Source organism: Ambystoma mexicanum, chromosome 10 (genome assembly GCF_040938575.1).
Source record: "Ambystoma mexicanum isolate Mex_15411 chromosome 10, UKY_AmexF1_1, whole genome shotgun sequence".
Taxonomy (NCBI): Eukaryota; Metazoa; Chordata; class Amphibia; order Caudata; family Ambystomatidae; genus Ambystoma; species Ambystoma mexicanum.
The window spans coordinates 118690534-118702890 of NC_090932.1; the positions used below are offsets into that span (position 1 = coordinate 118690534).

Here is a 12357-nt window from a genome sequence, read left to right on the forward strand (position 1 = left end):
GTGTTACGAACATAACTGTAAAAAGAGCTATCCTGTGCAATGGTGTGCACGTGCAATCCAGGTCTTTTAAGGATGTATGCCCTGGAAAGGGGACCATGGATAGTTATGAAGGTCCATGAATTATGGTCCTTATTGTATGTTAGAGAAACCTTTTTTTGTGGTGGTTTTATTTTGTATTTATTTTTTTTACAGGAGATACCAGTAAGTAAAGTGGGGGAGGGTCATGAGGGAAGGTGCACCAACCACAGATATGGAGGGGTAAGTGGACAGGGGAAGATGTTGGGCGTGCATTACATCTAAGGCAGGGGGCAGTGTTTTTCATGTTCGGTGATAACAGCAGTATATACAGAGGACTGTTGTCTTTGAAAAATATGGATCAATAGCCTCTTTTATTGCTTACAAGTTAGCTGGTGGGATTTTGTGTACCACAGAAGTAGGCTGTGTGGTTACAGTCTTGGTTGAGGAAGATGATGTGGAGGAAGACAGCCTACTGCTTGCTAACAAAGGAAAAATGTTTCTGAGAGCATTGCAGTGGTTGGATTTGGTGTGGCGGCGCATGGAGGTGGTCCTGTAGGAGTAATGTCCAGGTAGTCTGCAACTGAGTTCAAAGCTGCACTCAGTGCAGAGCGGTGGTGGCTCTTGGGGAGTAGGGATACCAATAGTTGATGCCATTTTTAAGATAAATATCCGTTTTGCTATTATTCTTCCAAGTATGTGCTTTGTACTAGATTGTTAATGGATAATTAGTAAGAATAGGTGTAGGAGCTGATCAAGGGTAAATTGTGAGCTTGAAAGTTCCTAGATCAGTCGAAAATGCAGTTCCGAATTGTCCTCAAAGTAAGGATCTGAAACGTGAAGTGCAAACGCGTTCATGGACACGGCATCATGCCGCACGCAAGCGCATGGTCACGTGGCAATGTCCGGAAGGTCCGCAATGACGTCAGACATTCGCAGACATGGACGGAAGCAAAAACAGTGGAAAACGTATAGAAGTGTTAAAAATGATGCTAGAAGGTGGGAAATGGCAGAATTTTAAGGTGACGTTTTGTAAATTGGACAAAAATGTTACTATATTGTGCAAGTATATTATCATGCACTGGTAAAAAACCCATGAAATTCTCTGAACAAAGCTTTGTTAAAGAGACGTTATGGTTAAGTTACACCAAAGAAAAACCTATAAATTCACTGACAAAACTTTAAAGGAATGTTATGGTTAAGCAGCACTATTAAAACCCTATGAAATGCATTGAAACAACTTTGTTAAAGGGACATTATGGTTAAGTTGCACTAATAAAAACCAATGAAATTCAATAAAAAAATGTTGTTAAGGGGACGTTATGGTTAAGTTGCACTAATAAAAACCTATGAAATTCAATGCAGAAAGATTGTTAAGGGGACATTATGGCTAAGTTGCACTTATAAAAACCTATGAAATTCAATGAAAAAACGTTGTTAAAAGAACATTGTGGTTACAAGTAAAACCGAAAACCTCATAAATTCACCAGTTATGGTAAGCTAAGCAACCATTACTCACACCACCACTGTGCACTCCTAAAACTAACACCCAGGACATCAAAGATGACATCACAAATGTAATTCGATGACATCACTGATGACATCACATGTGAAATTCATTTTGAATTAAAGTCCCTATAAGGGGTTGTGTTTATAATGTTGGTAAAAAGATGTCAGTTGTGATTGTGTAATGTTAAACATGTAATAACTGGCTAACAATGTGTGCTAGTACAAACAATACATATGAAGATCCACAGTGCACACACATCAGAGGCACATACAGGGAAACTAAAGTAAGGAAGAAAGAAACAGCATCATCAGAAAATGTTAATAGCATTAGAGTTTATCTTTATATATAGAAATGAATTGTTTGCTTGAAACCTGCTTATTTCCCCATCCATGTGCACCATGAGCTGAGACCAAACCCTATGGAAAGTACTTTAAGGACATATGACAAGGTTAATGTCTAGATATATAGCACCTTTTGATTTTTTATATTCTGACTGACAGTGAACAAAACCACCTGGCCTAGATATGCTAGTGAACAAAAACAAGTGGGCCAGATATGTGATGTCATCAGTGATGTCATCAATTACATTTGTGATGTCATCGTTGATGTCCTGGGTGTTAGTCTTAGCAGTTCACAGTGGTGGTGTGAGTTATGGTTGCTTAGCTTACCATAACTGGTGAATATCTGAGGTTTTTCGGTTTTACTTGTAACCATAACGTCCCTTTAACAAAGTTTTTTCATTGAACATATATATATATATATATATATATACTTTGTCTGTATGTATGGCTATACACAGGGCAGAGTAGACCAAAACAGCTCCTACAAGCAGCATTCTACAACCATAGACGCAGCTTACAGTGTGGCCCAGGCACATAAAAAATAGCTCATACTATCCGCACAGCTGCCACTTTTCTCTGAGTGATCTACACAAATCTTCTTTATGTGGAATGTGTACATGTGTATATAGATCTATACACTGGGCTGGGTACAATAACAGAGATGTTACAGACAGCATTCTACAACCCTGGACCTAGCTTACCCAGTAACACAGACATTTACCAAATATCTTATTCTATCCTGACAGATGCTGTTATGCTCCCTTTTTTTAGGAACTTGTAAACTTCTTCATTCTGTTGCACAGCTCCCCTTTAAATTACTCAGCTGGTTTAGCATGAAGCCAAGCGATAGCACTGTACCATTGTTCTTGTGGTCACAGAGAACAAACACAGCGGCTCCACAGTAGGAACAAGCGTGGGCTACATGTGCTGCTTTCTCTGACATTTTAACTCAGACCTCTTACCAACTTGAGTAAAATGTGTAAACGCAAAAGCAAAATTCTGTGAACATCCCATGCACTTCAGAAAGACATCGGGCCTCATTCCGAGTACGGCGCTAACCAATGGCGCTATTAACGCCTTGGTTGACGCCGTACCCGGACCGGCAGCGCCTTGGTGGATGGCGGAATTACCGCCCCATTCCAAGGTTGGCGGGGCGGTAATTCCCCATTCACCAAGGCTCTTCCCCATTCCCAAATGAGCCCCCATAGGGCTCAATGGGAATGGGGAAGATGCAAATAACGGTGACCGTTCATTACGGTCACCGTTATTGGCTTGGAGGCCCCTTTGCGCCCTCGACTTTAACACCTGCTCAAAGCAGGCGTTAAGGGCGAGGGGGCAAAGGGAACTCGGAGTATGGCGGTAAGGGATCACCGCCACCGGTCTCGTTACCAATGGCCGCTATCCCTTAACGCCATACTCGGAATGAGGCCCATCATGGCAGCCAATGTCCTCCTTCATTTCTCCTGCGGTGTAAATAGTGTTTAATTAGTGAGAGGGTTCCTTCCTTGGTTCCAGGAGACCCCTTGAAGGGAACAGCTCTCATCTTGCAAGTGGGCAGAGAAACTGAAAACTTGAGATTTCGGTCTTATTGGAATGTCCCTCATATCACCTTCCCCACCCTGAGAAGAAAAAAAAACTGTCTCTCTCTGCCAACACACTGCTCTTCAGCATCCTGCAGCCATCACACCCTGCCCCTTTTTTTATTAGGGCAAGTTGCTGAATATTATTTTGAGGAATCCACACTCAACTGTCCATCTGCTCTGAACCTTGCTTCATCACAAGGCCTGTTGCTGCATCAAAACAAGGGTGATTTGTGGCTGTTGTTGGGGGGGAGGGGCTTCGTTTTGGACTGTGCCTGAAGAGTGTGTTTCTTGTCGGTGACAGCAGGGTAGACCACTGGGCAAGAAGAACATGGATACTGGCAACTGCCCCGATTCACCTATGGGTGAAATGAGGATGGAATCGGGACAGCAGGGCGCACCTATGGTTAAAATAAGGATGGAATCTGGACCCTGCCATGATCAATGACAGCATGGCAGACCTATGGGTGGAATGAAGATTGAATCTGCAACCTGCTCTGATCAGTGCCTGTCGATCAACTGACAATGCCTTGCCCTGCCTCAAGGGGCCCTGCCCATAACAAGTGAAACTGCAGCAGGCCAAGGGCATAGCACCTGAACATGTTAGAGTAAGGTTAGAAGATTCTCTCAGCCCTCTAACCAACATACTAAGGAAGATAAACTGGGTGACTGAGGTCCTTTGCTTTCAAGCAGCCCTTCAACCTAAAATTCTTGCCTCCCGTAACACTTAGCCAATCATTTGTGGTCATTTCTATGTTTCTAGATAGCCCCTTTCCTACATCTGCCTACTAGCAGATGCGTGTTTTGTTCTTCGTGTGGTGCAATGTTTCTATTTGAGACAGAGTAAGATATAGAGAGGGAGCGTTACAGAGAGAGAACGGTGGCATTGGGAGCTAGGGCAATGGGACCCATCTGCAGATGGCCTGGGTTAAGAGTGCAGGTTTTACGTTGTTTTGCCTGCTCCCCACGACCCTAACTGACAGACTCCCCTCTAAGATCTCCTACCACCTTACACTACACACAGACACCTCACAGATGGGTACTACAGACCTGGCCTCTAGCACATCGACACTAACCATGCCAGGACTTAGCTCTCCTCTTCTACCCTAGTGCACTCTCCCACATCAGCAGCTAACCAGACCCAATGCGCTGTAGTCTATCATATAGGGGTGGAGGAAGAGCTGATCTGCGCAGGCATCTCCAAGACCCGTGTTTGGTTCAGCGAAGCCCTGCACAGCCGCCACTGCGCAACATGTCAGAAACAGCAGGCTCCCCCCATCAGGAACTTAACAAGATGGTGTGGCAGGCACCCTGGCTCTACTCCTGACTCACTCATGGGCTCCAGCACCAACACGTTGTCTGGCACAGGTGTTGGCTTCTGTGAGAGCAGCACAGTGAGGATCTGGTTGGTGTGGCAAAAGGAATTCCATGTCTCTGAGTATGGGACGCCTAGCGGTGGGAGATATATAAGACCCCTCATGTTTTGCATGCTGCAACAGCACTGCTGAGTTAAGGAACAGATCTGTACAATATATGGTGCACGTGACTGCACATCATTGACTGCGCACATACGCTGGACGTAGCACTGCTCCTCATAGCACACAAGTGAGTCCCACAAACAAACGTGGTCCTGCGGCCACATAGTCTCTACTATATGCATGTACATTGCATGTTAAGCATGGTAGAGCACTCAACTCAAGGATAGCCAGGAGCAACGCACTGGTCTTGGAAGCAAGGCCATGCAGAACAACAGAGGTTTGAATCCTGGATCTGTGCTTAGAAACCAAACTCCGGTATGGTATTAGGCGCGTTATAAAAAAACTATTAAATACATATACTATACACAATTACCCTAGGGTTTCATGCACTTGTGATTCCCGCTACTTTCCTCTTCTAGCATTGCTCCCCATAGCTTTACAGTGCCACAAAATAGATCAGTCCAGCTCTAACATAGGCTCTACCATCTTTAAAACTGCCTTTGCATTCTCACCCTTTGTCTTCGATTGTCCCCACACTAGACATGGATTGTTGTCATACTACAGTGCCTAAACTAAAATTTCTGTTGCATGCATTGCAGTGCTCCTCTATATCATCTTTTCAGACCACACTCTTCTGAAAGGCCATGCTTCCTACAGTGCTTTAGCACCAAGGAATATGGCAGTAGGCACTATACAAATATTAGATAGCACGACATTGTAGAATGAGTATGGAAGAGGAACGGAGTGAGGAAATGGCCAGGAAACCTTGCATTCTCGACCAATGTATGTTCCAAGGTGGGCTTTCTTTGTGGAGCCAACCTTCTGCCCTTGGCTTACTTGGCTTCACACTATTCCCTGATGTGTATTTTAGAGACTTAGTACCTTGACATTATGAAAACTAAATTCAAATAAAAATAGCAAATGGGACCCACTGTGAAAAAGAAATTTCTCATCACACAAAAAGAAAGGAGCATTGCTGTAGGAACTGTTGGAAAATGTCAAACACTTCAGGATGGCACACATTTCCAGAACATTGATGCCAGGACCACATCCTGCTGAATTGGGAATACAATATTGAATTGTAAATAGGTAACGATCACAAACAAGGACACATTCCATTGAGGGGGTTAGAGGTGTCAACAGAGAAGAAACAAGGGAGAAGCTACAGTGGTCTGTGATTTCACAAGGACCATCGGAGTGAAGCGCTCCCTGCTGTTGATAGTTGCCCATCACCATGTGATGCTGTGCCTGGCTCTCTCTGCACCCCCTTTTCCAGCCCTTTCACAGCACCCATGAGGCAGGATTGGAGGGGTGGAGATGGACGCCACGACGGGAGCATATAGAACATAGGCACCTCACTCGGACCTTCGTTGCTCCCTGATGTCCTCTAGAATAACTGGCCTCTAGCCACCCTCCTTTGCCTCTATTGCTCTCCAACGCACCAAAAAATGAAAACAATATCTGGTTTCCTGCCAGACTCCCTCCATCTCCCCCAGCAGTGCCCTCCTACCCCCAAACACCTGGTTCTTCTACCCTCCACACTTCTTTGTGCATAGGTTCCCCAACACCAAAACTCTGAATACCTAGGTACCTAACTGCCCTAGTTTCCTATGCCCCAACTCCCAGAATCAATGCAGTACATGGCCTCCTGCCACCCAGTCCCACCTCCCTCTGCTTCCTACGTGGATCCCAAAAGGTGCGGGAGCCGTGACGTCATGCCCACAGATATGCGGCTCGGTGATTGACGGCGCTTGAGACACAGCTCAATGGAACTGACAAGCTGATGGCTCCAGCGCCGTCAGCAAAGCCTTCTCAGTTAGTGCCGCACCATTTCTGCTTCCAGAGAGTCTAAGGAGACGGATGTGAGGCACAGACGTGCTGTATTCCCTGCTCTAACATCCAAGCAGTGGTTAATGACTTCCACCTTCCACTGGCATGCCATCATGGCAGATGAAACAGCATGTGGAATGAAATACAGGTGCTAACAGTTTCCTGTGAAAGTTACATACATGATTCTACAGCAATGATCCACTGCATGTGATCTGGCGGGAGGCACAGTTTTTGCAATGCTTACCAAGCTCTCCCCACATTTGGTTCCATTTGCCACCATGGCTTTGTCTTCTGCTCCGGGTTCATCAGGGAAGGAGGTTTTGCAGTCCTCAAACCTCAGGAAGGATCCGTATGCAGGCATGCCTGAGCCGCCGCTGCAGTACAGCTTCCCACACATCACATGTCTGTTTAAGAGAGAGGATACTATTTTGTGGTAACTCATAGCCGAACGTGTTTGCTGATGCAACACTTCTTGCATTAGACCCGCAGCTGCAAATGCAATGTTTTTATGACTATCCCACCTCAGCACTTATCATTCTAGAATAGGATTTATTTCAATCAGTGGTCGAATTGGGCAGGAACAGAGCGGTGCACCTCTACCTTTTTTACACATTTATTTTTTACTTTCCCTATACTTTTATTTTAAAAAGAAACCATTCCGGAATGTCTTAGTTTTTAAATAAAACCGCACGAAGAAGTTGAGACTTGTACTTGAGACTTGTACTTCAGTGCACTGCACTGAACATTCCCTTAAACAGCAGGCGTGTTTGTTTGGAGGCTTGGATTGCGGGTGGGAGGGGGCATGGTGATGGTGTGTGTGGGGAGCTGGAGCAGGCCAGCAGGGAGCATAGTCCCACTACTTCTTTTCGTGCACTTCGACCACTGGACCGGGCAATTACTGTTATTGATATTGATATTCATATTTTATTTATATCGCGCTCGTACACAAGTGTTTCAGAGCGCGACAAGACAATGGAGGGCAACAGGGGAAAACAAAACAACGATCTTACTAGGCCCAGTGTCATTGAGCACGCGCAATTGCATGGGAGAGGGAAAGGGGAAAAGTGCATGGAATGGGGGAGAAGCGGAAAGTGCGGAGCAGAAGAGAAACAGATAAATAATAATAAATAAGTAAAATAAATAAATAATAAAGGCAATAAAAGATGGTAGTGCAGCCAGCAAGTGGAAAGTGCTGAGTATAGCCGACAAGGTATGTCGGATAAGTGCAAAAGAAAAAACGGGGGTGGGGGACTGTATGGGTATAGATACAGACCCCAATGCAAGGGGTGGCCAGGAGGCAGTGCAGGAGGGTGCATGGTGAGCAGGTACCTGGGCCCGGAGGACAGAGGGTGGCCAGGTGCACAGTGCTGAGAAAAAAAACAGATCAGCAGGGGAGAAGGGGGCCGAAGTTAGAAGCAAATGTTTGCTTGGCTCATAGATGCCACGAGCATTGCATTAACTCACTGAGGTATTTACTTGCCTTGTGTGTGTGCATAGCAAGAAAGAAGGGGATGATGGCATTTGCTTGGGGCCGGAGTTTGACACTGAAATACTGTCCCAATACCTCACGCCACTTCTTATCTCAGGCACTGGGTACACTATCCATTTATCTCTAGGCAGGAAACTCGTCTGCAGATTTCCCGATGAGACTCTGCACCACGTGCCTCTTTTGGGCTGGGATCTTCGCTTTCTGACTTCTTTCCCATGCACCCACCCCTTTCCTTCCATCGCTCCTCATCCCCCAGATCGCTTTGAAGCAAGGAATGTGTTACACAGCTTCCAGCGTGTTATTTCTCACACTTTACAAATGTTATATAGGAAGTGTGAGTTATGTTTAAATACATTTGAAACCATATATAGTAAAACATGTGTGTTAAGAAATAGTATTTGGACCTTGTTTTTCCAAATGTTCTTGTCAGAAAATCCCTCGAACCCATAGCTAAAGGGGTTTGGCGTGGTTGCATAGTGGGATATGGGGTCACTTCGAAAAACAAGTTAAAGGCCACTTTTCATTCTCAGTCAAGCCCTGCTGCCAAAGACATCATTCGAACAGCCTTTTAGATGTGCTGGGCAGTGGGGACTGTAAACCGAAAGAGGCCCTGCAAATAATGTTCAAAGTGGCCCAACCCATTTCATACAAAAGAGGCCCAGGGTGCAGAGGCCCACGGGGAAATCTCCAGAGTACCGCGTAGGCCAGTCCAGCCCTGTGGGGACATATGTTTCTCTCAAGAGAGGGTAGTCTGTCTCTGGCCTGGTTTCTGCTGAGCTCCGATTTACAATACATTGTTTTAAACTTGCCTGATACATCCCAGCTCAGACTTTAACTAGAGAAAACTGACTGGTGAACTTCGTGGAGAGAATGCAGATAATGGCTGTGCTGGCAGCCAGCTGGGTGGGCTCCATTTTATGCTGGAACTTGCATCAAAGGAGTACATTTGGCAGGCTATGGTGCGTTAGAAATAAACAAATAAATAAAACGAAACACAAAAAATGAGAAAAGCAGAGAGTGTAAGTCTAAGAAATGAATCTCTGAACACTGTCACATGTAACGTGAGGAAGCACAGACACACACACACACACTGATTTACTGTAGTTAGTGCACACTTACCTCCTTTTACAAGCTATATACTTATCGCCCTTCTTTATGCAGTATCCATAATACGACCCTTGGTGGTTGACCCTAAAGCAGGACTTTTCTGACAACTTTGCACCTGAAAGAATAAATGGGCTGCCTCCATAAATTGCACATTCAAGTAATGCAAACATCGAAGTACAGTGTGCCATATGCAACACCAGACTGCCAGGGCCCTATTCCAAGTATGATCCTAGTAACTACAGAACTGCATTAAAAGAATCGTGTTACCTGATGAGCTATTACTAGATTTATTGACTGATTATGTCAACAACATGACATGATTTCCTTTTTTTTGTATCTGATGCTCTTGTGTATTTACTATGATGTATGTTGAAAATGGTTATGGTTGTCCTATTTTAATCTTTTAAGGAGTTCAACTAGATAGTACAAGAGAATTTTCTGTTTTCTGTCATAATTTTCTTTTTCTTTTTTTTCTTTTAATATCTATTTTGTATGCTTTTGTATGTTTTTTGTATATTCTGTGCAAGGTGTTTTGTAAACTAAGAACACAACAATAAAAAATAAAAAAAAACATATGATGCTGTCAGACTCAATGATGAACTCACAGTGGAACTACACATGTTGCTAACCTACACTAATCCTTCTGTGTCTGCTGATTTTTTAATTTATTTTGTATGTTTATAAAGCGCATGTCACTGTCCCGGAGGCATAATAGCGCTAACAGGAGGTACAACATATAAGCATAACATATAATAACAGGGACTATGCCTAGGAAAGGGTGAGCAGTCCACAGGCCAAGCCTGGCTGGGGCGCTGTACTTAGACAAGGGATCCTTCTTAAAAGTAGAGAAAGATTGGCACAACCTCGGCAATGCCTCGATCTTCTAAAGCATACGTGTACTGCTGGGAAAGCTGCAAAACATACATTCTATACAATACGGCACTACAACCTATGCAACACACCAATCTCCTCTAAATAATTCACACTTCTTGTAATCCCCAGATTTTAATACATCAGAAATGGTAAAATTCACAGTTTTTTACCTCCTTCCTGCCCGGCAATGAAAGCAGGAATGGGCCTCGATAGAGAAACTTTGCATTGGTGCTAATTCAAATGTATAAACTATTAGCACTATGGCATCCATTGCCATAATGCAAATAAATATTGTTTTTCCCTAAACGAAAACCTAAAAAATATATATGTAAATAAAAAATAATTCGACCATTTGACCTGTCGACCAAATTGTGTCGACCATTTGTCTGTCGACCGTTTGACTAGACACCCGTGTTGCTTTAGTTCTGACAGGGCAAGCATTGCACTGATACAAACATCCACTGAAAGAATGTGCTTTCTCGCACTTCAGCTTTTTTTGAACAATGCTACTACCGTGCAACATTGCACTTGCACTTGTGCAGTTTTTGCTAATGACGTGCCTGTGCACTTGTGCTTTGCGGCCATAAGCATTCACTCCACTAAGAAACTGCTCTAAGGTGATTGGAATTGCAATGCGGCCGTCTACACTGCAACTTTATCAATAGCTTACTACCTTCACAAGAGGATCCAGGTTTTACATAGAACAAGGCACTCTGTTCAAAATAAATTAGAAAAGTGGACACTGCAAGGTTTAAGCTTCTTTGGTGTGGTTGCCCAATGCCTAGTCTCTGGGCTTTTCCTATGCTCCCCCATGAGCATCCCCACGCTGCCATGAGTTGATTTTGGGATCGTAGGCCGTCCCAAGTATTCCACCCCTTATGCCTCAGCTGGTTCTGGGCTCTTCTCATGCCATCTAGACTTTACTGCTTTTGTTAGCTCTGGGATATCCCCACGTCCGCACCCCTTACATCTGGGATGTTCGAAGCGCACCCCTCGCCTCATACCCCTCTTTGTGTAGATACTTACCAGCCTGCAGCGATTCTTATGGAGTATGCATATCATGTTTCCAACATCTTCTTTCATACATAAAACACTCATAGATGGGGTTGATGCCATGCTTTGTCCCATTGCACAGTATTCTGATATTCTACTATCAATCAAAAACCAACTATCTCCTGTAGCTTTTGAAAATATCTAATACCTCTAAAAATTGGCTGTATACATTGTATTGCGTAATTTGGAAAGGAGTGATAAAGCCCACATTGAGTGAGTGGGTTTTGTTACCAAGACACCTTTTACAGGCAGAGGACTGTCGAATAAGGTCCCCCAGTAGATCATACTGGGGGACCGCTCTACCCCAAAGATCATGAGACACAGAGAACTAAACCAGCGACCTAGGATGGAGAGAGCTGGAAGCTCCCTTCAGCCAGCCGCAATCCCATGCAGGGAAAATTCAACCAGTTCATGTTAGCCGTGTTAAAGATTGAGTGAAGGAGTTCATTTTGGAGGAGGGTTCAGAGGCCCAGAAATTTGCAATGGGAGGTTGGTTGAGAATACAAGAGCACTAGCGTTTTCCAACGAGTAAGTGACCATGGGGATACTTAGCCAGAAGGACTGTGAAAGCTTTTGATTTTGAGCTCGATTGTAATATATGGCATACCTGGAATGCAGATCTCTGTGCCCTGAAAAATCGCCAACATATGGAGAGATGGCCAAGTTGAAGAGAAACACTGGAGCCCGATCGAGAACAGTATGCTGACGCAAACAAATGAATAACAGCTGGACTCGAAATGAGGGACGTTAGTGGCAGATGGACCTTGCTGAATAAATGCCACTAATGAAGCATGGAAGGTTATAAAGAAGTAAGAATCAGTTGGATGAACACATCGCTATATTAGGGAGGCATTTGATGACTGCAAGTAAATCTAGTATGACCTGATGAAGGCTGAATAGATTAATTGGGGAAGCGGACAGAGTATTGTTCTGTACATTGATTAATAGGGCGAAACACAATGTGTTGACAGTATAGAGTTTGTATTGGAGTTGATATCTAGTCTCTTCAAATCGAGGAGCTTAAGACATTGGATACAATGACTCTGCAATGTAATGGGACAGTGTAGATTATTATAGAATA

General features: G+C 44.1%; 1 protein-coding gene across 1 annotated transcript in view; it reads right to left on the reverse strand.

The window, feature by feature from the left end:
* The window catches only part of LOC138493140 (zinc metalloproteinase-disintegrin-like ohanin), a 415575-nt gene that overhangs the window by 101572 nt on the left and 301646 nt on the right, over positions 1-12357 (reverse strand). The window contains exons 15-16 of the mRNA XM_069620331.1: positions 9363-9465; positions 6999-7158 (exon numbers count right to left, since the gene is read on the reverse strand). Coding sequence (XP_069476432.1) covers positions 6999-7158; positions 9363-9465 — 263 coding nt within the window. The remainder of the gene's footprint in view (positions 1-6998; positions 7159-9362; positions 9466-12357) is intronic.